This window comes from Motacilla alba, chromosome 26, assembly GCF_015832195.1.
Source record: "Motacilla alba alba isolate MOTALB_02 chromosome 26, Motacilla_alba_V1.0_pri, whole genome shotgun sequence".
Lineage (NCBI taxonomy): Eukaryota > Metazoa > Chordata > Aves > Passeriformes > Motacillidae > Motacilla > Motacilla alba.
In genome coordinates this window covers 2,298,232-2,324,362 of record NC_052041.1, presented here as the reverse complement: position 1 = coordinate 2,324,362, position 26,131 = coordinate 2,298,232, and the positions used below count along the sequence as shown (strand labels likewise).

Genomic DNA, 26,131 nt, shown 5'->3' with positions numbered 1-26,131 from the left:
TTGTGACATACACGACAGTGTGGAGCCACGGGGACAATCCCGCGGGGCTCTCTGTAAAACAGACGCCCAAAATAGGCCGCAGGGAGCGCGGAGAGGGGCGGCAGGAGGGTTGATCCCAGCAGCCCGGTGCCCCGGCTCGCCCGGCCCGGCCATCCCCGCCCGGCGGCGCAAGGACGGGGCCGTGCTGCCCCCGCGTGGCCGCCGGCGGCACCGCACAGCGCCCGGGGCCGGGGTCTGCGGGGCGCGGGCTCCCCCAGATCCCCCGCTCCCCCAGATCCACCGCTCCCCCAGATCCCCCGCTCCCCCACATCCTCCGCTCCCCCAAATCCTCCGCTCCCCCAAATCCCCCGCGCCCCCAAATCCTCCGCTCCCCCAGATCCCCCGCTCCCCAAATCCCCCGCTCCCCCAGATCCCCCGCGCCCCCAGATCCCCCGCTCCCCCAAATCCCCCGCGCCCCCAAATCCTCCGCTCCCGCCGCTCCCAGCGGCTCTGTCCAGCGCGGAGAGCGAGCAGGGAGAGAAAGGGGATCCAGCTTGTCCGTGTGCTGGCAAACGCGTCCCCGTCTTGCCCCTGTCGCGATGGAAAACCAGAATGCAGCGATGTCGGGGTCTGCCCAAAGCCAGCAGCGAGAGCGGGCAGGGGAGGTGTGACCCCAAGGCAGCGCAGGGGTGGGAATGGCCTCATTCTGCTTCATCTGCATCCTCCTCCTCCTCTTCCTCCTCCTCCGGGTGCGTGATCCCCGCAGCAGAGCGCGCCATGGCCTTCATCCAGCGTTGTTTCAGCTCCTCAGTGTCCGCCACGAAGGTGAACACCTGCCGGGACTGCGCCAGCTGGAAGAGGTGCCGGGACTCGCTCTGGGGCATGTCCCGCACCTGGTAGCCCAGCAGGGGGATGGAGGTGTGGGCTCGGACATCCTGCCAAGAAGAGAGACAGTGGTGGGAGGCAGGGGATGGGCACAGCGGGATGTCCCCTGGGCACAGCACGATGTCCCTTGGGCACAGCGGGATGTCCCCTGGGCACAGCGGGATGTCCCCTGGGCACAGCACGATGTCCCTTGGGCACAGCGGGATGTCCCCTGGGCACAGCGGGATGTCCCCTGGGGTGCATTCGAGCCAGGCCTCACCTGGGGGGCTGCATAGATGTAGAGCACGAGGGGGTCATCCTGTGGGATCACGAACCAGCCCCGCGTGCCCCCCTTGCCGCTCTTGTCCAGCAGCTGCAGGGAACTGCAGAGCAAACTCCTGCTCGATACTTCTGCAGCTCCTTTCTGCCAAAATAACCAACAAATCCCTCAATACCCAGTGCAGATGGTAGAAAGGGCACTGAGCTAATTTCCTGGGGAATTCCCTGCCCACTGCAGGAAACCCCCCAAAGCAGGGGCAGTGAGGGGCTGTCCTGGCTATGACAGTGCTGCTGACATCCTGTGGTGAAGGAAGCCCTGGCTGTTCGGTCCCAAGGCTTGGAGCACGAGGGAGGGAGATCAACACATGCACCTTCTGACTGCCTGGGAGTGACTCCCACCCGTCCTGCTGCTGGTGCAGTGCCAGGCTGGGACAGCGAGGCTGCAGACGGGGTGGGTGGCACCGCTCAGATGGCAAAGGGGGGTGGAGCTCACCTCCAGGATGCCTTTGTGCTTCCCCTCGCGGTCCTCCAGCACCGTGTGGCCGGTCAGGAAGATGAAACACTCCTGGCAGACGCGGTTGGGGCGGTTCCCATCGTACTGCAGCTCGGCCTTGTAGTCAGAGCAGCGAGCACACACCACCTGCAGCCACCATACAGGGACACTGGTGACACTGGGGCAGGGCTAGGGGACCCAGCAGCAGCTCCATCAGGAGCTGAGGGGCAGGAGCAGCCCTAAGCCTAGGAAAGCGGTACAAGGTGTAGGAGAGGTGCACTCCTGGCCCAGCGGCCACCTGAGCGGGCCAGGAGGGAGGGAGGGGGGCACTCACATATCCACAGGCCCGGCAGTGGTGCCTCCGGCGGGTAATGGCGTTGAAGGGCTCCTTGCAGCGCATGCACATGGTCACCAGATTGTCCCGCACCCACTGAGGGGCTCGGCGGCCCAGCTCCTCTGTCTGGGCGTGGGAGACCAGAGTCTGGGTGTCCTCAGCCTCCCCCCAGGTTGGTTTAGCTTGAGAAACTGAGGCACAGCAGGGTGTGATCTCCCAGGTGGGGCACAGGGAGAGCAGAAGGGTTACCTTCAGTGCAGGGGTGTCTGTCTCCAGTCCATGGACTGCTGTCTTAAAGGTCTCACTCCTTTTCTCCTTCCTATCAATGGCATCTTGGAAGGCCTAGAGGGGAAGGCAGGGCTGGAGGGGCACTGGGGGTGTCCTAACCCAGGGCATCCAGCTGGGATGGGGGAGTCTGTGCCCCCTCTCCCAGCACTCGGTGGTACCTTGATCCAGGCGTTCATCTCCTCCTCAGACCTGGGTACAAAAAGGACCTGGATGAGCTGTTGTCCCTCCTCCCTGAGGGTCTGCAGGATGTCACCCTTTCCCTTACCTGGCTTGGAGCTCCAGCGTCCGCTGCTTTCCCGACACCAGGAAGGTGTGAGGGAACTCAGCGTCCTTCAGCTCCCGCACCTGTGGGAGAGCAGAGGAAGGATGTGGAGCTGAACCCACTTCCAGCACACCTGGACCTTTCTCCATGATGTGGAGCACAGGGACGTCCCTGTGGCACAAGCCCTCAGATCCCACAGGCAGAAGATTTCACCAGCATTTCCCAGGATCAAAGCATCAGCCCCACTCAGAAAGCCACCCCTGCCTCCAGCTCCTCCCTCCCTCCCGAGGAAATTCGGGCAGCAGCCACACCCCAGAGCAGAGGCTTTTGGAGGAGTCAGGAGCTGGAGGAAGCACAAAGACAAGGTGTCTGTCTGACCTTCATGCCCCCCACATCCATGCGGAGGTGGACCTGGAACTCGGCGCCCACCTGGATGACCTTGGGCACGCAGTACAGCAGCATGTTGTTGAACTGGGAGGGGAGAAGAGGGTGGGTTGGAGCCCAGCACTGCCTTCTCTGAGCTGTGGGCTTCCCTGGGGTCTGGGGTCCTTCACTCCGCAGAGCTGAGCTGGTCCTTGAGAAGAATCCCACCTAAAACTTGTCTGTTTCTGCCTCAGCCCCCTCCCACCCTGCAAAGGTGAAGCATCTCCCAGGGCTGCCATGCCCAGGGATCAGCAGATTCCCAACTGTGCCCCGCACTGAGCGGAGTCAAACCCTCCCCTTCCCCAGCTCTGAATTCATCCCTTCTGTGTGAAGCTGACCCAGCAACACCCCGGCCAGACTGTGCTGCCCCTCTTCCCACTCCCATCCCATCTGCTCCCTCCCCTGGCCCCAGGCATCCCAGCTCCCACCAGGAACAGGTACTTCTCCGATGTGCTGTTGTTGCGGGTGGAGATTTTTTGGATTGGCCCCTCCTTGATCAGCTCATTGGAGGGATCCACGATGTCATCCTCGAGGCCCAGCCTCTGGTAGACCACCCAGAGGTTCTGCAGCCGTTCCTGGGGGAGGGACAGAGACCTGTTCTTGTGGGGGGCTGAGCAGCCACAACCCTGTCACAGCTGGGTCCCCTCTATGCCCACCTCCCGGCCTGTTGCTGAGTACCAGGAGAGGTAGCACAGCTCTGTCAGCCCAGACTGATCTTTGGGAGCAGCTCCCAGCCTTGACCAGCTGGTCACACCCCAGCTGATGCCACAGATGTGACTTCCTCGGGCTTGGGGTAGTGAGGTTGGGCATTAAGAGCACACAGCTGAACCCATAGGGCTCTTGTCCCCTTCAGGGGAACTGTGCCGTGAGCTGCAAAGCATTTCCAGCTGGGACAGGGCCTCACCATCTCGGCAATAGCTGCATTGGAGTGCTTGGCCACCATAAAAATCATCTCCAGGGCCTCTGCAATGAGAACAGACAGGAGGTGAAACACCTGCTCTGGAGCTGTGGGAGGAAGCTTCTGGCTCTGTCCCTTATGGATGCACATGAGTAGCAGCTGCTGCCCTTCCATGAACACAGCCAAAGTGGCCCTGAAATGCTGTGCAGGAGGTCAGGTACAGCTGGACTGCACATGGAGGGACAGACAACCCACTCCTGTATCCCTCCATCCCAGCAGGACTGGGAACTGTGTTATCCACAGGGGTCTGAAAGCTCCCCCAGCTGCTATAGGTCTATTTAGGGGATACTGTGGACACCCGACACACCACCCTTCCCCTCCCCAGCCCCTGAAAAGGAGGATTCATCCCTCTCCCTGCTAGAAAAGGATCAGACTGAGAGGTTTATCCAAGGGCACAGGGCAGCTGGTGAGTGAATCCAGGTTTTCTGGTGCCCATGTACAACACCAGGGGTTGTTATTTCTCTACAAACCCACCCTGCCCTCCCCACCGTGGAGAGCAGAGCCCTTACTCTCGGCATCGCCCCTGTCGGGGGACTGAGGCGGGAGTTTCCGGACGTAATCCTTCAGGAGGAGCTCGTAGCGCGGGATCCTCTGCACAGGCTCCAGCATGTGGTGCTGCAGCGTCAGGTTAGCACAGACCTTCCTCTTCTGGGCAGGGACAGCAGGCACGCAGAGAGGAACAGTGACCAAGGCAGCTCCCAGCCTCTGTTGTTGCCCCATTCCCTGGAGATTTTGGGAGCTCTACTGCGATTCCCCCGCCCTGCCCTTACCTGGATGTCGGCAATGAGCTCCTGGAAGGGGGGTGATTTCTCTGACCAGGCAGTGATGAGCTCCACAGCTTTGTCAAAGTTCTTCACATACTCCCCATACATCTTGAGGAAGGGTGCAAGCTTCTGGATGACATCCCCAATGCGGGGGTTGTGGTTCCTGCAGGAGGGAACCACAGACCAGCAGCTTCAGGATGAACTGAAGGACCACGGTGGAAGACTGAGGTTTTCCCTGCTGCAGGCTGCTATATCCCCACACAATTTCCTGCTCTCCAGAACAGGAATGTCCCCACCTTGCAGCCAGCCTGGGCTGTTCATACCCAGGCACACCCTCAAACCACCTGAGATGTCACCCAGCTTTCCCTACTTTGATCTGAGCATTTTAAGGAAGTGTTTTCCAGCACAAGACACTTGGAGCAAAACAGGCTGAGCTCTGGTCCTGGTGGGAGCCTGAACTCAGTGTTGCTGCCCTATTCTGGCCAAGCCACCCAGGTGTGCTGCCCTCCCCTCCTGCAGCTCACCAATCCTCCATGCGCTTCTGCAGCTCTGGCAGGAAGAACTCAGCATGGAACTGGTAGATGGAGGAGATGTTGGAAAAGATCATTTTCACCACCTCCTCTGGGACTGTCTTCCCGGTTTTGGCTTCTTTCATCAGTTCTGTATAGAATACCTGGAAGAAAGAAGGGTGAACAAAAAGGGCCGGGGAGATTCTTGAGGATCCCATTCCCTCTCTGAGACTGGCACATCACGCAGTGAAAGGCCTGACTGTGCAGGAGGAAAATCCCAGGCTCCAAGAGGAGAGGGGGATGGAAGCCTTTGCTGGGACAAGGGTGCTTCCCACAGGTGTGGGGTGTAGAAAAGGCAAAGGCCAGGCCCAATCTCTGGCTGTAAAGACCAGTAGCCCACAAGTTTCTCATTTTTACAGCTTCAGTCTCTCCAAAATCCCCTTGCACTGGTCCCTCCACTCCCCAGTTCACCTGGTCAAGGAGGTGGAGGCGGTTGACATAAGCCTGCTCTGTCTCCAGCAGCTCCAGTGCAATTTTCTTTTCCTCTGGTTCCTGCATGGGGAGCAGGGTTCAGTCTCATGGGCAGAGATGAGACCCTGAGCCAGCCCTGCCTGAGTGTGGGCACCCACCAGCCTCTGGAGCTCACCTGGCTGCCAGGCTCCAGGCCTGGGCCCTGTGGTCTCCTCCAGGTGTCCTCACGGATTTTGCATCGCAGAGAACGGAGGCATTTGAAGCTGAGTCCACGCTGACCTTGCTGATCCTCCTCCTCCTCATTCTCTTTTCTGGTCAGGGAATGGCTCTGGCTGGCAGGGAATGCTGGAAGCTGCTGGGGCTGCCTGCCTGCCTGCTTGTCCCTCTGGGCAGATGTGCTGTCCCTGCTGCAAAGGAATGTGATCAGCTCGGCCGCTCCCCCAGCACGGCCCCCAGGCCCAGCTTAACGCCACCAAAAGGGACAGGAGCAGCAGCTGCCCAGTGCTGACACTGCTCTGCTCCACTCCAGCCCTGCAGTACAAATCCTCAGCATCCTCCACGGGGCCAGGATCCAGCCTCTCTTCTCCCAGAGCCCCTGCTGCTGTGCCCAGTCCCTCTCCTGCTGCAGAAAAGCAGGATCCTGCTGTTTATCCCACCCACAGCTCTGGCTTTCTGCCTGCTGCCACCATGGAGAAAAGCAGGGAGAAGCCCAATAGCCAAGAGTTTTGAGCCAAGAGCAGGCCATGTGTGGGTGGTTTCGCAGACAGGTTGTTTTTGGTGGTGTTCTCTCTTCCCTTTTCTGGCAAAGACAAGAAAGCAGGTCCAGAGCAGGCACGAGGGAGAAGCCAGGCCGTGAAGGTGACAGCAAGTGACTTGTCTGTCATCCAAGAGCTGGTCACTGCAGGAAACTGCTCTGGGCAGAAACTGGAAACTCATCCACTGTTGGCCTGCAGACAGGAGTGGAATGGATAGGATGGGAAAGACATGAAGAAATTGGACATCAAAGTGCAAAGCTGAGGATAGGAAGAGACTTGAGGGGCAGAGACTCATCTGAAGAGGATGTCAGCTCCATCCATGCACAGGATGTCTGTGAGCTCAGGAGTGCATCCACAGCCATGCACAAATCCCCTCCTGTTCAGGGGGGCTGGCAGAACCCTTCAGAGACAAAGAGGCTTTTCCCATCTCTCCTGGTGCCTCCCAAACCTGTGTCAGCCTGAAGCCACGGCCGAGTCCCAACAGGGAACTTCTCTCTTTCTATTTATGCTGACTTAGGCCAAACCATTGTCTGCTCCAAAATGCTCTGCTCATTCCCAGGTTCCTCAGCTTCCTCTGAAAGTCTCAAGTTACTTTTATTTCCTCTAAATCAAACTCTCACTCCAGAGCAAACAACAAACACACTGCAGCAGTGACATGGGGAAAGACCAAACACTGCAGTGGTTCCAATACAACATCACTGTGGGATGATGGGGACAACCTCAAAGCCTGGGGAAAAGCACACAGCAGAGAAGCAGGAGTTCCTAGAATGAAAGGAAATCCCATGCCTGAGCATCTTCAGTAATTGCTGCAAAACTCACCTGCCCAACCACCCAGCCCTTCCAAGGCTCACTGAGAGCACCTCAGGGGTACAAGGAATGGCAGGATTCCATATCTTGATCCATCAGACAGAGAAAGTGAGGCACAGCCCTGACAATAACTCACCTGAAGCTTCAGAATTACTTTTGCACCCGAGCCAGGGCAGATCCCCTCGCTCAGACCCCAGCACACGCTGTCTGAGGGTCCCAGCTCACACTCCAAAGGAAGGAGCTGTTTCATGAAAGGAATTTTCTCTCTCCCTTAACATAATGCTTTCTGTTTCCTTTCCTAGGAGCCACATCTCTGCAAACAACTGGACAGTCTGAGGCTGGGACCCTCCCAGACACCCAGGCAGTTAATTCCCAGTGACAACCCCTGCCTACATATTTGCAAACCACGATTCCTTTCCCCAGCAGCAGCAGCAGGATGCACCAGCCAGGCTGAGTGTGAAGATGCTGGGTGTGGGGGAATGGGCTGCCACAGCCTGAGCCAGGCAGAACCACTCACACCCCACTGAGGTTTTCAGATTCTGCTCATGACCCACAGCAGGAGGAAGACACTGAGGCAGACCTGAGTTGTAAAGAATTGCAAATCACCTTGTCAGCTTCTCCACAGGCTCCAAAACACCTCCACAGTGGGTTTCTTCCTTCCCACACCCACTCCACGTGGAGCCCTAACACACCCTGAGCACCCAGAGCCCTCCTGCCTTACCAGTGCTCTTCAAACGCAGCCACCAGCTTCACCACGCTCGGCTGATTATCTGCCCTTCCCTCCATGGCACGGGCTGGGAGCAGGTCCTGGGTGTCCAGGAGCTGCAGGGGCAGGTGCTGGGGGCTGCAGCTCCTTCCTCTGTCCCCCTCTCTGCTCTGAAGTGTTTCTGGCTGCAGTTTGGGAACGAGGATTTGCACGAGGCGAAGCCCACCCGCTGCCCTCTCTGTGGCAGCTGAGCTTGTCTCTGGGTTGGCCTCAAAAGGGAAGGGAAAGAGGAACCACAGCAGTTTGTGGGTAGGAGAAATGCTGAGAAAACACTGGGAATCACTTCAGTTTGGGAGGGATCCAAGTGGTGGCACAGCCAAGGCCAGAGCAGCAGCAGGGATGGAGCAGGACGGGTGTGACCTGGGACACCTCCGGCTGTGCAGCACAGGTGGGGTGGGCTGTGTCCCACCAGGGTGGAAGTCTGGACAGCCTGGATGGCTGGAGGGGCCAGGAGTGGGCTGGCAGGACCCTGGTGCCCAGCTAGGGCTGGTGTGTCTGCCCCAAACACCAAGAACTGCATGGCCTTGGGGCCACCCACGGACTGCTGGTAACAACAGACGAGGATTGTTGGTGATAACCAGAAAGAACAAGACCTGGCTGGAGAAGGGGCCACGTGGAGGCAGGGCGACACTTTTCCAGAAAGGTCTGAGATAGTGCACTGTGCATGAGATCCAATTTGCACGGCAAGTGAGAAACCCATCCCAGAGCTTGTGCCCCAGGAGCCTGGACATCCATCCCATCAGCCAGACCAGTGATGGAACCAGCACTGGAGATCTGCTTTCCTTTTTCCTCTTCTCCTTTCCTTGTATTTTTGGGGCCTTCCCTTCCCTTCCCTTCCCTTCCCTTCCCTTCCCTTCCCTTCCCTTCCCTTCCCTTCCCTTCCCTTCCCTTCCCTTCCCTTCCCTTCCCTCTCTCTCCCTCTTTAACTCCTGTCCTCTTTTCTCTCTCCCCTCTCCCCAAACCCCTGTGCCGCGTGCTCACACACCCCACTGCTCAGGCGCTAACACCCAACCCCACAAACCCCTAACCCCTTCTCCTTTCCCCCGGCCCCTCCGCCTCTCCCGCCCCTCTCCCGCCTCCGCCATCGCCGCCCTCACGCCGGGGCTGCTCCCCCCGGCCCCGCAATGGTTCCTCCCGGCCCGCAATGGTTCGTCCCGCCGCGGTTCCTCCCCCGGCCCGCGGCGCGGTGGTGGCGGCCGGCGCGCGGCGCGGTGACGCGCGAGCCGCGGCGGCCATGGCGGCGCTGCCCCCGGGGCCGCTGTCGCCGCCTGGCGGGTGCGCGGCGGACGCGGCGGGGCCTGAGGGCGCCGAGGGGCTGTTCGTGCTGCTGGGCGCGGGGCTCGCCGCCGCCAGCCACCCCCTGCTCTACGTCAAGCTGCTCGTGCAGGTCCGCTCGGGGGGGGGGGGGCTGTGCGGTGGGAGCGCCGTGTGTAACGGGGGTGGCGACTCCGGGATAACGGGAGGATTTCGGGGTAATGCTCTCAGGGAGGCCTCCGTGCGCTGGGGGTCACTGTTTGTACAGCCCTGCCCCGTATAACGGGGCCCTCTGTGCGGTGGGGGCACCTATGGAAGGGGGATCCTCACTGTCTTTACCGGGATGGGGTCCCAGTGGGTAACGGGGCATCGGGACCCGGTGTAACGGGAGGAGATCGGCTGGATTTCCATAGGGGCACTGGATTCCTGCAGTGTCCCTATGGAAACCCCCCTGTGCTGGGGTTATAGACACAGTATGTACAGCCCCCCTGTTACAGCGGGACCCCCTGTGCAATGTGTCTGCAGAATGGGGGGCACCTAGAGAACGGGGGACCCCCGTGTGTAACGGGGCGGAGTCCCTGTGTGGGATGGGGGATCGGGACCCCAGTGGCACAGGTGGAGGTGGATTCCTGGTTTGTGCCCCTCTGGAGGCCTCAGGCACCTAGAGAACGGGGGACCCCCGTGTGTAACGGGGCGGAGTCCCTGTGTGGGATGGGGGATCGGGACCCCAGTGGCACAGGTGGAGGTGGATTCCTGGTTCGTGCCCCTCTGGAGGCCTCCATGCCCTGGGGGTCACTGTACCTGCAGCCCCCCCATTATTACAGGACCCCCTGAGCACTTACAGAACGAGGGACATCTGGGTAATGGAGTGCCCCATATGTAAGGGAATGGGGTCCCCTATACACTGGTGGACCTTATATAAAAATGGAGTCCTATGTAATAGGAGGGTGAGGATGCCTTCTGTAGCAGGGGCACCCTGTATAGGGAGTAGGGGACACCATTTAATGGAGGGGTGAGGCCCCCCATACAGTGGGGGCTCCTTTGTAGTGGGGTGTTGGGACCCCGCCTATGATACCCAGTAATCTGGGAACCCCCATAAAATTATCCCTCTGCCACGGGGCCTCCCAAATAAGGTGATATAGGAAACCCCGAGACCCTCTCAGTAACAGGGAGCTCCTAAAATGGGAGGGTCGAGGACCCCCTGTAACCTAGGGACCTCATAAAAAGGGGAAAGGAGTGCCTGAGAGTGACAGGGGGATGCTGGGATCAATCCTGTTCATCCCAGGGGCTTTGGGAACACCAGAGCAGAGACCTGCTCACGAGCTTTCTCTCTCAGGTTGGCCATGAGCCACTACCTCCAACCATTGGAAGAAATGTGCTGGGAAGGAAGGTCCTGTACCTGCCTGGCTTCTTCACCTACGGTGAGTGACTGTCCCTCCCTGCCAGCACGAGGTCCTGCCCTCGTGAAATCAGGGCTGGGAGCTGCCAGGCAGCCTGAGCTGACCCCCAACAGCACTCCCACATCCCCTTGGGATCATCCTGAGGCTGCAGTGAGGCATAAACCACCACAACTCCTTGCAAGGCTGTCACATTTATGTACCTGTTGCTTGGGGGGTGTTGGTGCTGCATCGTGTTCCTGTGGCACATTGCTCTGGGTTTGCAACCCAGGTGGAGGGATCTGGGGGGTTTTAGGTGCTGTAGGCTTGTTGCAGGAGGTTTTTGTGTGTTTTGGAGGTTCCAAAATACTTTCCTTCTGCTCTAAAACAGCCCTGGAATAACCTGCCCCCTGCCCTGTTCATTTGTGATGTAGATGGAGCCCTAAAGGGACAGAAATACCAAGAAAAGGGCAGGTAGTAAGTTTAGAAGGAAAAAAAAAAAGTATTTTCCTCTTTTTGTGGGTGGAGCAGCATGGGAGAGGTGGGTGAATACTTGGTGACCTGCTGTCACAGCAGGTTTGCTGTGGGGAAGGGAAATGCACTGTCCTGACAGCCAAACTGGGCCAATCCCAAAATCAGCCAGTGGTATCCATGGGGTGGAACCTGCACAGGAGCAGGATGAGAGCACTGGAAGCCCATCCTGGGACACCCAGGGCTGGAAATGCTCCAGTGCTGCCCTTTGGAAGGTGAAGGTGCAATTTCCAAAGAGAAGGGCAGTGTTGGCTGATGGAGAGGTGCAGATCCCACCTGGCCTCGCTTGGACAGCACAGGACAGGGGCAGGAGCAGTCAGTAGCCACCAGCACATGATGGGTTCTATCCCACCTCATTATATGTGGGAGAAATGGGATCTCTGGGCTTTTTTTGTAACTGGAGACCTGAGGAAGTTTGCCTGGGAGAAGGTGATGAACAGGGGTTTGTGAGATCTGTATGAACTCTGAGTCAGACCTTCCTGGGGTGGAGGGAGGAGGTGACAGCACAGAGCACCTGGGATGATCCCCCCTGCCTGGTTCAGTCCAAACTGCTTGGAGCCCTTTCAGGTGAGCAAAACCATCAAAAGACAAAAAGTAGCCCAAAATATTGGAGCTGTCCTTCCACATTGGGCAGATGACAGAGTAAGAATTCTTGTCCTCCAGTAGGAAGTTTCTTTAGGACTGTTGCAATAAATCACTTACTGTGGGGCCATGGAGTGGCTGCCCTGCTGAGCTGAGCCTGGTTTCAGCTGAACCCTGGGGCTGTTTGGGGTGCTCTCCATGCACTGTCCCCTTCCCAGCTGACAGCAGCCTGGTGTTGTCCCACCCAGCCAGACACATCGTGGAAGTGGATGGCAAGAGAGGCCTGTTCCGTGGCCTGACTCCTCGCCTCATCTCAAGCACTTTATCAACCATCACCAGGGGGAGTGTGAAGAAGGTAAAGGTCAGCTTGTCTCTCCATTAATCACCTGCAGGGTCAGCGCTACTGCAGCAAGTGCCTGCAGCCAACTAGGGCTGCACAGGAGGACTGATGCACCCATCCCTCTCCATCTCCTAAGGGAATAGTCCTCCAGTGCCCTTATCCCCAAAGCATTTTTTAATTTACAAACCAATTTAATTTGATTTGGCATCCCTGTGCCTTGTATCCTCTGTCAGAAGTTTTGTGACTCCTCTATTCCTCTATTTTGCCTTCCATCCTTTCTTCTCCTGTATTCCCTCTTGCCTGTTTGTCTTGCCCTTGCATCTAGAGCACAGCTTTTTGTGGTTTCCCCCTGTCCTCAGACATTGTGGGTCAGCATCTCCATCAGTTCTGACCATGTTGCTTCCCTCCCCACTCAGGCTTTTCCACTGGAAGACATGGAGCACGTGTCTAACAAGGATGATGTGAAAACTTCACTTAGGAAAGTGGTCAGAGAGGTGAGAAGTGGATATTGCCCATTGATGAGTGGCAGAGGATGTCCCTGGGGACGTGAGTGAGATTACTTGGAGAGAAACTGGGGTGAGAGGTCTGTGGATTTGTTTGGCTGTCAGTTTAGTGGCCGTTCTGTGTCTATCCATTAAATAATTCACAGGAGTAGAGGTTCACCACAAGAACAGATCTCAAAAGAGGGACCCAAAATGTGTTTCCCCACACTGAGGGAAAGGGCCTGGGCTGTGCAGGAGGAGCAGCACAGCTTTTCTCACAGGTGTGTTCTCGTCCCTTCCAGACATCCCACGAGATGATGATGCAGTGTGTGTCACGGGTTGTCTCGCACCCGCTGCACGGTGAGTCCTGTCCCCTGGCTGGCAGCCCCCTCCAGACTGGCATCACCCCAAGCCCTGCACACTCAGGGGGATGATTCTTACGATACTTCTCTGTCGTATGAGCCTGATGCTGGGGTTTGCTTCAGGCACTAACACAGCTGAGCAACGAGTTTCTCTCTTCCCACTCATCTAGGACCTTGTCCTAGAGATCCCATTGGGGTTAGGGCCAGTAGCAGCCTTCCAGTGCCTAAAGGGGCTCCAGGAGAGCTGGAGAGGGACTTTGGACGAGAGCATGGGGACACAGGACACAGGGAATGGCTTCCCACTGCTGGAGAGCTGGGTTAGACGGGATATTGGGAAGAAATCCTTCCCTGTGAGGGTGGGGAGGCCCTGACACAGGGTGCCCCGAGCAGCTGTGGCTGCTCCAGCCCTGGAAGTGTCCAAGGCCAGGTAGGACAGGGCTTGGAGCAGCCTGGGAGACTGGAAGGTGTCCCTGTCTGTGCCAGGGGGCTTGGAAAAAGATGATCTATCAGGTCCCTTCCGACCCAAACCTCTCTGTGATCCTCTGAAATCCTTCCCACCACTTACAGGCTCAGGAAAGGCCCCAGTTTCTAATGAGTCTTGCAGTGCTGATGACCACTGAGAGGAGCTGGAGATGCTGTGAGTTGAGGGAGAGCAGAAGGGTCATGTTTCATTTTCCTTCACACCCAGTACAACCCAAACTGGATTGGTTTGTCTATCAGCCCTGTGTTTCTTTCCTCCCAGTGATCTCCATGCGCTGCATGGTCCAGTTCGTAGGCCGGGAAGTCAAATACAGGTGAGTGGCTGCAGCTGGGAAGGGTCTGGGGTGCCAGGTACTGACCCCAGATCAAATATAGGATGCTCTGGGATGATCTCTATGAGTGGGGCATGGCTGGAGCAGGCTGCTCACAACCTTCCACCTCCCAGGGAAGTGATCTGAAAGAAGCCACCACATTCCTTTCCACCCACATAAAACAAACACTGCTGGTAGCCTGATGAAACTTAACGGTGGCTCCCGTGCTACGGGGAATAGGGTTATCCAGGAGGCTCGAGAGACTGAAAAGTGAATCTGAGCTCTGCTTAGAGGGTGGGTGACTGGGGCTTGAAGGGATGTGGGAAGGCTGGGCTCTGTCCCTGACGTGCCTCTGTTCCACCTTGTGTCTGTGGGGGTTTGGGGCTGTATTACCCCTTTCTGATCGCACAGCGAGTCTCCTGCCTTTTTCCTCTGGCTGTTAATGGAAAGGGAAGGCAGCAGGGAGGCAGAGTGGATAACACAAAGCTTTGCTGCAGCCCTGCTTAGTCTGTAAAATTTTTCCAAGCCTTTTGCAGTACCAGCTGCCTCTCTGCAGGGCAAAACTGCCTGTGGAGCGACATGGAGGCACACTAGACAGGATTGCAGCCAGCCCCCAACAGCCAGCTCCAGTTCCCAAAGGCAGGACAGGGTTTTTGGGCTTAGAATCAGCCAAATCAAACCATATCACACAACATCTGTACCCACTCACAAAGCCTCACAGAGCTCTTGTACCTTCAGCACTGAACAGTTGTGTGCAGGTTGGGTGTTCTCCTGGCTGTCACTGCAGGCTGGCAGAGTACACACACGACCTTCCCTCCCTCAAACCTGCCTGGTCTGAGGAGAATAGGCAGAACAAGCTGCCTTCTGTTGGAATGATGGCTGGGGAGGCACTGCATGGCTGGGGGCTGCAGGATGTGTGTGAAGCTGCACAGGGCAGAGGTGGAACAACTGCACACTCACAGCTCCTTTCCTTTCTTGGCAGCGGTGTGTTCAGTGCCATTGGCAGGATATTTAAGGAAGAAGGGATCCTGGGATTCTTTGTGTACGTGAGTTGTTGTTTAAATACTTTCTCCCGTAGCCTGAAGGCACCGATGGCTCTGCCAGCAGCTCTGCCACCCCCGGCTGGAGTCACACTGAGCTGAAACCTTGTCTGACCAAGGGACTCCCACATCACTGCCACGATTAAATCTGTGCCTTTGACAGCACTCCAGTTTGACCATTAAGTTTGCCCCAGATCTTATCTTCAATCAGACCTTCAGAGCCCAGAGGAAGCTGTATTTTTTCTTATCTTTCTTTCTCCCTTGGTTCTTCTTTGTGTTTCAGTGAAGGGCCATTTAAAGCATTTGTTTGTACAGCAGGCACCAAGATCAAGTGCAACAATAAGTTCCCATGTTGAAATGAAAGCCAGGGCCTGGATAAGCAGCATATTCCTCTGCAGAGCACCATGGGTGCTTGTAATGAGAAGGTTTATCTGTGTGCTTGGAGTGTGGTGGTGCCTGGACCAGGAGGAGCTGAAAGGTGTTTCCAGCTGCTTACAGAGCATGGCAAATTGGTGCATCACTGGAATGGAAGTTTAGTGGACACCTTTTTGCTTGAACCCTTAATTAATGCTTCCTGCCTTTCTTTTTCACATTTACATAAAAGCGGAACCACCTACTGTCTCTGCTCATGGTGGGGAGATAACTCACTTTCTTATGTCAATAATAGTAAAGGCAGCTCTGGAATTTCAGTAGGGGTTTCCAGGATGCCTTTGGCTCTGCACTCCCAAAATATGGGCCTCCAGATGAAACCTGAATGCATCAGGAAGAGGGAAGCAATGACAGGGGGTCATTGCATTTCCCCAAGGGGAAATGGCCAGGGATCTGCAAAGACCCCAACCATTGAGTGTCACTGCTTCTTCCTTTGGCAGCCCAAGGCTTCTCAGCTGAGTTGTGCAGCTCCAAATCTGCTCCACTAAATACAGGATGCTCTGGGATGGTCCCTGTGAGTGGGGCATGGCTGGAGCAGGCTGCTCACAACCCTCCACCTCCCAGGGAAGTGATCTGAAAGAAGCCACCACATTCCCTTCCATCCCCATAAAACAAACACTGTTGGTAGCCTGATGAAACTTAATGGTTCTCAGGAAAGGCTTTAACACAACCCAGATTGTCTCAGGAGGGCTCTGAAGTTCTACATGCTCTATAACCCTGTTAGGAAATCCCACTGCTGTGAGGGGAGCACAAACTGCACCTGAAGGACCAAACTGCTGGTTTTCTTCTCTCAGCCCTGGTGCAATCCCAGCACATCCACTGCCCTAAAATCATGGCAGGGCACTTGTTTCTCATGGCCTTATAACCACCCCCAGCAATAACAGTCTCTGGGTGTGTGCCTGGCTAGAGATAAAGACTTTTCAAGAATGGATTTATCTCCTTTCCCCTCATATCTGCAACAGGCTCCTGCCAGCCCAGGAAGGTGTTCTCTGAGCTCCAAAGCTGCTGGGCATGGTCAGCTCAAGGTTGGCTTGTCTCAGGTCCCTTGCACTGGGGTTTCTGCCATTGAGTCACATTACTGTACATCATTCAGGCTTCCTCCTCTGCCTGCTGCTGTTTCAGCTTTTCATCATCTTCCAAAAATATTCCCAGTTCAGATCTTGGACATTTCAGCAGGTGTGAGAATTGCAGCACTCACTTTTTTTATGTCAATAGTAGTAAAGGCAGTGCTGGAATTCCAGGAGGGGTTTTCAGGCCTGATGCCTTTGCCTTGTTGGCTTTTTTTTAGTTCCTTTCTGCAGTTCTCAGACCCCTGGTTTCCAGTCATCCAGCTCAGGGCCAGCAGCTGTCATTACTTTGGAGGGGAGAAAGGGATGGGATCCTTATTGGAAGTGGAATAAACAGTCTGACTCCCTATCAACAGTTGGGTGAGGTTTTCCTTATGGGGCTGCCCTGGCTCAGCCCTTTGCTTCTGGAATTTATTAGGCTCTGTTGTATCTGCAGCAGCTCAGGAGCTTCAGACTTAACTTTGAGTTAGAGAAAGGATCGTTTTTACAAAGGCTGAAAAAGCCAAACACAAAGCAGAACATCTCTTTGGGGCCAGAGAGCTTTGATTTCTTTGTGCTGTCTGCTGCTCTCATGTATCACATCTTTGAAGCCAGTGAATCTCCCGTTGAAGGTTTCTGCTGTGCCTGGCCCCTGAGACCTCAGCTGCATCCCCAGGGCTGCTGGGGCCTTAACAATGCACAGGTTGTTCCCAAAACCAGTCCCAGCTGCTGCTCTGCTGCTGCAGCAGCCACATCAGGAAACAAACTGGTCCCTTGCTCCGAGGTCGTGTTTGGGAAGAAACAAAAGACTCAGATTAATGTGCCTGGAGGTGGCTCTTCCCAGCTCAGCAAACACTCACATGGCTCTTGACAGGCTCCTTTTCAGAACTGACCACATCTTCTGGTGAAACGCAGGTTTGACACGCACCTGGATCCTTTTGCAGTGGAACAACCTCTGCAAAAGCAGGAAACCCTGCACTGCTGCAGCAGAGAAAACTGGAGAAACCCTCTGGAATATTTTGTTAAAGTTTTAGTGCTGTTATCTGCAAAAGCTGGCAGTGCTGGTGCTGCTGGGAGCTCCAGTGTGTCAGTGGGAGGCATTAACCAAAGAACTGTGCTCCTGGGGGCAGCAGGGACTGGGAAAAATCAGCGTTCCCTCAGTTACTCCCACTTCTCAGTGGAGCAAGTTGTGCAGGAACAGCCCCTCTCATTTTGATTTCTAAAAGAAGGGAGATTCCACTAAGAGATGAACTTCTCATTCTGCATCCAAAAGAGCATCTTCAGAAATGGACACCACTTCATCTGTGTCTCACTTGGGTTTCTCAGCAGGAGTTGGGCCAATAAGGGATTTGGGATAGAAAAGGGGAATTTAGTCATGTCCAAAAAACAGATCCCAAAAACTTTCCAGCCAGAGCAGCACATGTAGCACCAAGTCTGAAGGCTGAGAGAGCTCTTCCCTGAAATCTCCCTTTCAGTTCCTCCCAAAGTAAAAATTTAATTTTGGGGGAGTGGAGTTCTTCTGAGCTGGTGGAGGGAAGGTGCGCTGGGCATCTCAGGAGGCAGCACTGGGACCCTCCTGCACCTCTCACCCCTCTTTTTGCCCTTGCAGTGGCTTAGTCCCTCACATCCTGGGGGATGTCATCTTCCTCTGGTGCTGCAACCTCCTGGCTCACTTCATCAACACCTACGCTGTGGATGACAACGTGAGTGGAAGTGCCTGAGGGAGGGCTTGGAGTCTGGACCAAGCACCTGCAGTGGGGAGGAGTTACTGGAGAGCAGAGGCTGATTTAATACAGACCCCAGGCTTTGGGGACGTCCCCGTGAGAGTGCTGGAGGCTCTGTACTCGGGGCTGTGCTTCACCTGCACTTTGGGGGATCACAGTTCCCCAAATGCCTTCCCAGACCCTCAGCTGGAATGCAGCTGCTCTCTGTTGCTTTCTGCCTGTCCCCTGCCCCTTGTCCCTCGCCTCAGGCTCAGGGAGTGTCACATAGTGTCACATAGACAGTGCCCGCCTGGTGTCATCCCTCTGCTCCACAGCGCCTTTGGTTTCTCTCTGCAGTTCAGCCAGGCCTCGGTGATCCGGAGCTACACCAAGTTCGTGATGGGGGTATGTAGGCAGCTGCCGTGTCCTTTCCCCTCCCCCTGCCACCTCTGGGCTGAGAGCTCGTGCTCTGGGGACACAGGCTGGTCGGTACTTGACATCCCTTATCCAAGGATAACTCTGCTAACATGAAAAGCTGGAAATAGCGTTTCTGACATGGGGAGCATTAGATAGGCTGCTGGTTTTCTGTGCTTTCAGATCGCTGTGAGCATGCTGACCTACCCGTTCCTTCTCGTGGGAGATCTCATGGCAGTGAACAACTGTGGGTATGTCCTTCACGCTGAGATCTAAAGCTTTCCCTTCCTTTCTTGCAGCCCCTTGTTGTCTGAATGGGCTGCTAACGACCGTAAAGCTTTCCTCCAGCCCCGTAAACTCTGTGGCACCTCGCAGAGCTGGCTCGTTTCCTGTCCCAGGTTGCTTATAATTTTAGATCAGAGGGCACAGACACGAGCAGCAGAAAAGCTCAGGTGGTGAGAAATTGGAAGAGTTGTGGTGGTGTGGTCTGATCTGAGCTGAGCTGGAGGCACAGGGATCAAAGGGACAGTGCTGGCTCCAGGGAGCAGCACGAGGGGAGCAGAGCTCTTATGGCAGCCATGGGAGCAGACAGGAGCAGGACCAGGCTTGCCTTCCCAATCGCACTGTTGCAAGTCTTCTGCATTTTTGCTCATGGGAACGGGATCCAAGTCTGGTGCCGTGTTTTCTCAGTATCTGCTGGCTTTTGAAGGTGTAGATACGGTCCTGGACTCTCGAAGTCTCCAGGTAACGCTCCTTGTTTGTGCACTCCAGGGGTAATTAAATTACAGATCTGCTGCATTGTAAATAACGAGCTGTCACTTGGCTGCCAGCCCGGTGTGGACACTGTCCCCGTGTCCTCATTCACACTTCCTGCTGCTCTTTTGTTACCTGTGTGGGTAAGGTGACACATCCACCTCAGCTGTTCCCTGTTGCCGTGCAGGTTGCGCGCCGGCCTCCCTCCCTACGCTCCTGCCTTTGCGTCCTGGATCCACTGCTGGAGGTACCTCAGTGCTCAGGTGAGGCAGCAGGGCACACTCGGGGCTTTGGGCTCCCTCTGCTGCTTTCCCAAATCTCCAGCATTCCCCAAAAGTGCCTGTGCTGCATCCTTGCCGTGCTTCTGTCCCTCCAGTTCTGGCACCGGTACCAGCATGGCAGCGCTGCTCTGCCCATTGCACACGGCAGAGTCTGTGCCCCTCTGCATCTGTCACCCCGGGGGAAATGCTCAGCTCCAGCTCCACCGGGCTGGAACCTCACTTTGTCCTGCAGAGCAGCCCAGGGTGCCCGGGCCTTGCAGCCCTGCCATGGGCATGGAGCGGGGCCCTGCTAAAACAGCTGCAGTTCCCTGGGCGGGTCTCAGGCCGCCCTGACCCCGGGCTCTCCTCCTCAGGGGCAGCTGTTCCGTGGCTCCAGCCTGCTGTTCCGCAGGGCGCCCATCCCAGCCGCCTCCTTCCCCCTCGACTGACGCCTCGGCAGGGACAGCTCATCAACGCGGACTCCTCGAGAAACCCCAAGCTTGTTTCGATATCTGTATACTTCTATTTTCTGATCCAAAGTCCATGGTGCCAGAACTGACACCTCCTCTCCAGCAAGGCCAGGAACACACTTCTGGACCTCTGGCTCAGGCTCCAGCTGGACCAAAGCTCCATCCTCGTGGCTGTCTCGACTGGGATGTATAGCAGAGAGAGCAGAAAGCCGTTGTCTCTTTGGTCCAGGCTGTAGCTCTGCAGTTGCTGGGGAAGTCCAGGAATCCAGAAAATGCCCAGGTACTAAAGGAGCCAGCCATGAGCTGCAGGGACAAAAGACTGCTTTGTTCTGCCTGAGCTGAAAAGCAGCAGGAGATCCAAGGTCACCTCCCTGGGAAGGTTATGCCAGGTGACAGCCTCCTGCCTCATTGTTTCTGGAGAGAGCACCTTTGCCTGGCAGGTAGCTCATCCTGGGCAAGATCAACCTGGCATCCATATTTAAGGTTTGAGGGTACCTGATCACCCAGGAACATCCCTCCTCCCACGGGCATGAAAAAGAAATTATAGGATCAAAACAGGGAAGGGAAACAGAGTCCCACTGCAAAGAACAGCAGAGTCCCAAAGAGACAGGTCCAGCCCAGCTCAGGGCAGCGATGGGATGTGGACAAGGAGAGGGCCCTTGGGAAGGGACACGTGCTGCCAGTGGTGCTGCTTTGGGCAGGATTTCACTCATGGCATGGGCTGTGTTTAGGATACACCCAGCAGAGCTGTGAGCTGGCCAGGCAGCCTGCACACGCTCTGGGGGAGGCGGCTGCTGGGTTGGACTGGCCTGGCTGCAGCGAGGGGCGTCTCCCAGCCAGCAGCACCACGAGCCCTGCTGGGCTCCTGCTCCTTTGCTGATGGAAACAGAGCTGCTGGGATCTGAGAGCTGCACACAAAGGGCTCTCCTGCAGCAGGGGCAGCCATCCAGGGCTGTCTGCAATGAAGGGATACACCTTGAGCTGGCCAAAGGCTGGTGAGGCATCAGGGTCGAAGGCTTCTGGTCTCAGTGGAGCACGGCTGGCTCTGTGCATAGCAGAGCTCACCAGTGGCACCAGGGCAGGACTGATGCTCAGCTCCCCAGACAAGAGTTTCTTTGCACCAGTCTGTGCTGTGATGGCAGCCAGGCAGATTTCCCCCATTTCAGTTCCCCACGAAGCAGTCTTTTGCACAGAGGTGATGCTGCACTCCCTGGGAAGAGGTTTAGCATTCCTTGAGCAGGTTCCCATGTGCTGCAGCAGCAGCTGGGGTCACATCTCATCCTGGTCCTCTGGGGACCTGCCATCACAGGGGGGTTTTTCTGCAGCAGGCAGGGTCGATGCACACCCCCAGGCAGGGCTTGCAGGACAGTGGTGGCGTGTGCTGGGACTGGCAGCCCCCACCCAGCTCCCTTCAGTGTCGTGAAGTCAGTCCTGTCCGTCCTCCCTCGCTCCCAGTTTGTGTTACAGTTAAATAATGCATGGACCTGTTCCCTAACACCAGAGATGATTTCAAAGAGGATTTAATTATGCTCCAAAATACAGTTATAAAACAACTATTGGGTGGTTTGGTTTTTTGGGGTTTTTTGGTGATTTTTTTTTTTTTGGTGATTTTTTTTTTCATCTGTATAATGTGCAGTTTAAGACAGGCACTTCCTTTGGTCTTTTCTACAAATCAGGGGCTAAAATAGCTGTTTAAAACTTCGATTCCCCCTGATTTTCCTCACCTCCACGGAAGGTGGGCATATTTAGGCTGAGCAAACTGCAGTGGGTGCACCTGGAGTGAGGGTGAGGCAGCAGAGGGCTCGGGTGCTTGAAACAATGTATGTGGAATTAGGTTTTTGGAGTTAAAATTGACCCTGAGGTCTTCTGGAAAGGGGTGATGGAAACCTTTTGCTGTTGTCAGACCAGTCAGGTGGGCTCAGCCATTCCATCTTCCCCCTCACAGCTCCATCCTTCCCCACCGGCCTTCAATGACCTTGTCTTATGACCTGCTCCAATACAGGGCATTGCACCTGCCAGGTCACACAGCACCTGCTCAGAACATGTACCTTTGCCCTCCATATTCAAGCCACCTTCTGCTGCTCACATGCCTGTCAAACCTCCTGCAGCCTCTGCACAGCCTGACTGCAGCCACTGCAGGGAAAAGTGCTATTTCCTGTCCTTTGAGGAGTTTACCTAAGGAATTTACCTAAGGGATTTACCTAAAGCTGCACCAGTGCATGCATCCTGCCAGTAATTTCTGCCCAGTTCATCAGGGCCCACAAACTTGGCTGAAAACCCAGCAGTTGACTGTAGTTTTTGCTCAATTTAAATGAAAACCAGGTTTCAAAGCTTTCACTGCACTGCCTTACTTTGAAGCAAGGGGCTGCCATTCTTAGGATGATTGAATATTTCCTCACCTCCTCTTTCTATCCCTGATTCTTCTTGTCCCATCCTTCATTTGAGGGGCCTCACCACAAGGACAAATGTCTGCACCAGGAGCAGGCAAGGAGACAACCCAAACCCTGGCTGGGTGTCCCTCTCCCTTAAATTGCTACCCATTAGTCAGTGCCTGGCCCTGCAGCTGGTCCTCAGGTATCGCAGCTGAAGGGGATGGGGCCCCGTTCCCACAGGAGAGGCGATCCAGGGTGGAACATGTGCTCAGGAGAGCAAATGAAGGGGTGGAGGAGGAGGTTTGGGTCTGGCGCCCGGGACGGAGCCGGGGGTTTGTCCCGCTGGCGCTCCCCTGTCTGCCCAGGAAACAACCTCTGGTTTAAATATTGACTCTCCTGCACAAAGCCAGGCTGGGTGGGAATCGCTGCCATTCCGTGCCCACACCGTTTATCAGCCTCCAGTGGAGAACTGAGATTGCTGGGACTTTGGCCTCATCTGCTCCCAGCTGCCCGGGGGAGAAGGGAGGCAGCGACAGCAGCCAGGAGAGGGAATCTCAGGTCAAGGCTGGTCTGTCTCTGCTGGGCATGGATGCTCGAGTCTGGCAGGATCTGGAAAGCAGCAAGATGAGCCTTTGTGCCCAGGGAAGTGCAGCTGAGCTCAGAGCCAGTGTTTCATCCTCCCCTTTCCCCTGCAGAGCCGTCCTGCTGAAGACCCTTCAGTTCAGTCCGACCCCCCTCCTGGCCATGCCACTCTCCTTCCATGGAGCCGGGAGGGAAGGATCCCAGAGAGCCCTCCCGATGTCTGGATGGTGCCTGGTGTCTCCCTGGTGTCTGGTCAGTGGGAAGGCCAGGGGCTGCCAGCCCTCCCCCGCAGCCATGGAGGGCCCCATCTTGCAGCCACGCATGAGGAAGTGCCCTGTGGCACAGCTGCCCTCGATAAGGCTGTTTGCTCTGTTCTCCCGCAGCGCCGAGCTCCACGTAGGCAAATAATTCCTTAAAAAAAACCATATATATGTAAAAAATAATAACCCTCACAGAGGAGATCCTGCTGCCGGGGTGGTGGGGCCGGCTGGTGCCAGGAAATGCTCAGGGTGGGGACTTGGACTGGACCCAGGCACCCGCAGCGTGGTGGCCCTGGACCTGTCCCTGTCTTCACACAGCCCCATCCCCTGGCATGGCCTTCACTCAGAGGGGAATTATGGAGGAGCCAAGTCCTCACGGATTCTCCCCTGGCTAAGGGAAATCCCATCTGGAAACAAGGAGAAGAGGCCACAAAGAGCACAGGAGCGAAGCTCGGCACAGCGGCCTGATCTGCCACGCTGACAGTGACAGCTCCGTCCATCGCTCACGGCTGGTAAGAGGATGGGAAGGATGTGGGGAAGCTGCTTTCCATGCTCCTGCTTTCCTGCTGCAGGGTTTTTTTTAGGGTAAACTCCCTCAAATCCCTCTAAACTGAGCTGCTCTCTTCCCTCCTGGGCAGTGCTCTCAGGGGGAGCTGGCGGTGTTTCATCCCACCCTGAGGGGATCTGGGTCTTTTGGGGAAGAGGTGGCAGCACAAGCTCAGACTCCTTTCCCTGCAGCCACCGTGACCCCTGCACACCTCCCTCGGCACTTATATCGTGCTGGGCCCCCAGTCTCAGGGGAGAAACACGAGGGGAAAAGTCTCCCCGGCTTTAAACTCAGCCCCTCTCCCCCTGCTGTGACCCCAGGCCGGGCTGGCGTGGCGAGGGTCGGCATCGCCGCGGCTGCGGCCCTGGCTCAAGGCGCTGCCCCTCGCTGCAGACATGTGAATGCTCCCATCCCTCGGAATGGAGTTTCTCCCTGAAAAGCCGCCTGCGCTCTGCGGCCGGGCGGCTCTTGTCAGGCTGCCAGAGGAGGCCGGAGCAGCGTCACATGCAGCAAAGTTTTACAAGGCGAGCGAGCGTCTGGGGAGAGGGACGGGAGAGGGACCGACCGCCGCACGCACGCACTCGGACGCGCACATGGAGAAACCTCCTCCGGGCTCCCTCCAGCTCTCATCCCAACGCTGATTTTTTTTTTCTTTCCTCCTTTTTTTCCTTTTGTTTTTGGAAGAACAAAGACTTTGGGGTGGGTTGGCGCTGTTGTTTTTCCAGGGTTGCTGTCGGTGGATGGGGGGAGGCTGGAGGTGGAGGGGGGAGCCGGTGGCTTGAATGTCAGAAAGTCCCAAATTTCCCCGGCCGAGTTGCCGAGATCGTCTGTGCGAAACTTAGAGGAGGAAAGACGGGGGGGGGGTGGGGGGGGAAATAATTAAAAAATAAAATATGATGACGTCACTCGGAGCAGGGGTGCCTTCCCTGCTGCCTGTCAGATGCGCCTGAAAAGAACAGGGCAATAAAACAACAGCCGCCTCTGTCTCCCTCGTTAAACACGGCACTAATTGGATGTTAATTTTTCCTTGCTCTTCTCGCTGCTCGATTGTGAGGGCTCTGCCTGGCTCTCCCTCTCCCGCTTCCTTTCTTTCCTGTTGCAATGCTCTTGGCAGCTCTGAGGGACTCCGGACTGTGCGCTCCCCTCCCGCTCGTGGACTGGAATAATTCAGGAGCTGGGAGAATTAAAAAAGACGAGGCGCGGGGGCGAACGGTTCAGAAACGGGGCGGGCGTGATGGATTTCGAGAGCTACGCTAATCTCCCCGTTTCCCGTGCATTGTCCTGCCGACTTGGAGCTATTCTCTTCCCATTTGATTTCTCTTCTCCTCCTTTCCCTTCGCGTTGGGTTTGGACTGCAGGGCAAAATAGATGTTTCAAAAAAAAAAAAAAAAGGCATAAAAAAAAAGGAAAAAAGGCAGGAAAAAAATAGAAAAAAGACTAAAAAAAGGGGGGAAAAAAGAAGAAAAAGCCAAAAAAAAAAAAAAAAAGAGGAAAAGAAAAAAAGCCTGGTTCAATGACGACAAACCCCCAAACCTCCTCCCAGCTCCCCCCGTCTCGCCGCGCTGCCTTACCCCTGCGTGGAAACAGGCGTTTTAGGGAGCCGGAGCAGGAAGTTGTTGTTCTCTGTCTTGCCCAGGTCATCCTTCCAGGGTATGTGTGCAAGGGCGGCGGGCACGAGGGCTCGGTGGGCGCCCGGCAGCCGTCGGCCGCCCCCCACGCTACCCCCGGCCAACGAGGCGGGTGAGCAGCACAGGGGGAACGGGGGCCGGGTGGCGTTTTGGGGGACACAAGAGGGGCCCAAGGGACAGGATGGGTGGGGGAGCGGAGGGGAGGGAGCAGGAGGCGGAGGTGGGGGGAGAGAGAGCGAGAGCCGGGGAGTAAAGTCCTACCTGGGATCGGTGCCAACTTCCTGCAAAGGGTTACAGACCCGCGGCTTTGAGAGCCCACCAGAGGCGAGTGCGCTCTTGTCACGGTTCCAAGGCGAGATGAAGGCAGCGGGAACAGGTACAGCAGATGCCGAGTGGCCTCGTTTGCCCGCCGAGCGGGGCTTCGGCTCGATTTAAGCCTCGCCGACGAGGAGCCTTCGGTGCTCCCGCCGGCGGGGGCCTCGCCATCCCCGCACGAGGCCGCCGGGGCTGTCGGGTGCCAAGGGTGGGGTGGGTGGCTCGGTGGCAGGGGGGGTGTGTGTGCATGGCACGGGGGGGCCTCCGCCGCTCGCTCGCCTTCTCGCCGTTTGGATTAACATGCGGAAGATGCGCCTGTCACTTTGCTTACTGTCAGCGCCGGCTCGGGGATGGGTGACGGCTTTGTTCGGCGCAGCCGGGGGAGCCGTGCCAACTCGGACTTGGCAGGCGAAGCCGGGTGGGCAGGGAGAGGGGGACGAGGGAGCGGGAACGGCTGCTGGGGCGGCTGCGGAGGGACGTGGCCGCAGGCCCGCGTCTGAGCACGGCAGCTTTCTGTTGGCGTGCGCCTCCCTCTCCCTCCCTCTCTCCCGCGCTCGCCTGCGCCCAGGCTGGTGCAGACAAAATGAAAACGTGTTTTGTTTTGGTTTTTTGGCATCTCCCCAGCAGCGCTACCAACCCCAG

General features: G+C 56.5%; 2 protein-coding genes across 6 annotated transcripts in view; one reads left to right on the top strand and one right to left on the bottom strand.

The window, feature by feature from the left end:
• Nucleotides 1-444: 444 nt before the first annotated feature.
• Nucleotides 445-25,242, bottom strand: FGD2 (FYVE, RhoGEF and PH domain containing 2). Of its 2 annotated transcripts, none has more exons than XM_038162319.1 (16): nucleotides 25,118-25,242; nucleotides 5,800-6,031; nucleotides 5,625-5,705; nucleotides 5,169-5,317; nucleotides 4,651-4,807; nucleotides 4,390-4,528; nucleotides 3,827-3,885; nucleotides 3,351-3,497; nucleotides 2,878-2,970; nucleotides 2,503-2,582; nucleotides 2,396-2,426; nucleotides 2,199-2,291; nucleotides 1,950-2,075; nucleotides 1,616-1,762; nucleotides 1,124-1,267; nucleotides 445-914 (listed from the first exon to the last, which is right to left on the bottom strand). In XM_038162319.1, exons 4-16 carry the CDS (start codon nucleotides 5,297-5,299, stop codon nucleotides 681-683), a joined length of 1,581 nt encoding a protein of 526 aa, XP_038018247.1. In that variant the 5' UTR covers nucleotides 5,300-5,317; nucleotides 5,625-5,705; nucleotides 5,800-6,031; nucleotides 25,118-25,242; the 3' UTR covers nucleotides 445-680. The 2 variants fall into 2 exon arrangements, with proteins under 2 accessions (XP_038018247.1, XP_038018246.1); XM_038162318.1 differs by lacking the exon at nucleotides 25,118-25,242 and adding an exon at nucleotides 7,908-8,758.
• MTCH1 (mitochondrial carrier 1) overlaps nucleotides 9,077-26,131 on the top strand; it is a 37,818-nt gene continuing 20,763 nt past the window's right edge. For 2 of the 4 annotated variants that reach the window (XM_038162324.1, XM_038162322.1), the window contains exons 1-12: nucleotides 9,077-9,339; nucleotides 10,543-10,627; nucleotides 11,944-12,050; nucleotides 12,452-12,529; nucleotides 12,820-12,877; nucleotides 13,622-13,673; nucleotides 14,653-14,712; nucleotides 17,795-17,888; nucleotides 18,246-18,293; nucleotides 18,486-18,553; nucleotides 19,243-19,318; nucleotides 19,690-25,196. In XM_038162324.1, coding sequence (XP_038018252.1) covers nucleotides 9,097-9,339; nucleotides 10,543-10,627; nucleotides 11,944-12,050; nucleotides 12,452-12,529; nucleotides 12,820-12,877; nucleotides 13,622-13,673; nucleotides 14,653-14,712; nucleotides 17,795-17,888; nucleotides 18,246-18,293; nucleotides 18,486-18,553; nucleotides 19,243-19,318; nucleotides 19,690-19,764 — 1,044 coding nt within the window. In that variant the 5' untranslated portion in view covers nucleotides 9,077-9,096 and the 3' untranslated portion in view covers nucleotides 19,765-25,196. Of the gene's footprint in view, nucleotides 9,340-10,542; nucleotides 10,628-11,943; nucleotides 12,051-12,451; nucleotides 12,530-12,819; nucleotides 12,878-13,621; nucleotides 13,674-14,652; nucleotides 14,713-17,794; nucleotides 17,889-18,245; nucleotides 18,294-18,485; nucleotides 18,554-19,242; nucleotides 19,319-19,689; nucleotides 25,287-26,131 lie in introns of all 4 variants that reach the window. The other 2 variants (XM_038162323.1, XM_038162320.1) reach the window with 1 other exon arrangement.

What these genes read in the sequence shown, in the direction of transcription:
- FGD2 (XM_038162318.1), bottom strand. Translation starts at nt 7,972, where the DNA reads ATGGAGGGAAGGGCAGATAATCAGCCGAGCGTGGTGAAGCTGGTGGCT. An exon ending in AGATGAACGCCTGGATCAAG is followed by an intron (nt 2,292 to 2,395) that starts GTACCACCGAGT and finishes CTTCCCCTCTAG; the next exon opens with GCCTTCCAAGATGCCATTGA. An exon ending in ACTGCCGGGCCTGTGGATAT is followed by an intron (nt 1,763 to 1,949) that starts GTGAGTGCCCCC and finishes TGGTGGCTGCAG; the next exon opens with GTGGTGTGTGCTCGCTGCTC.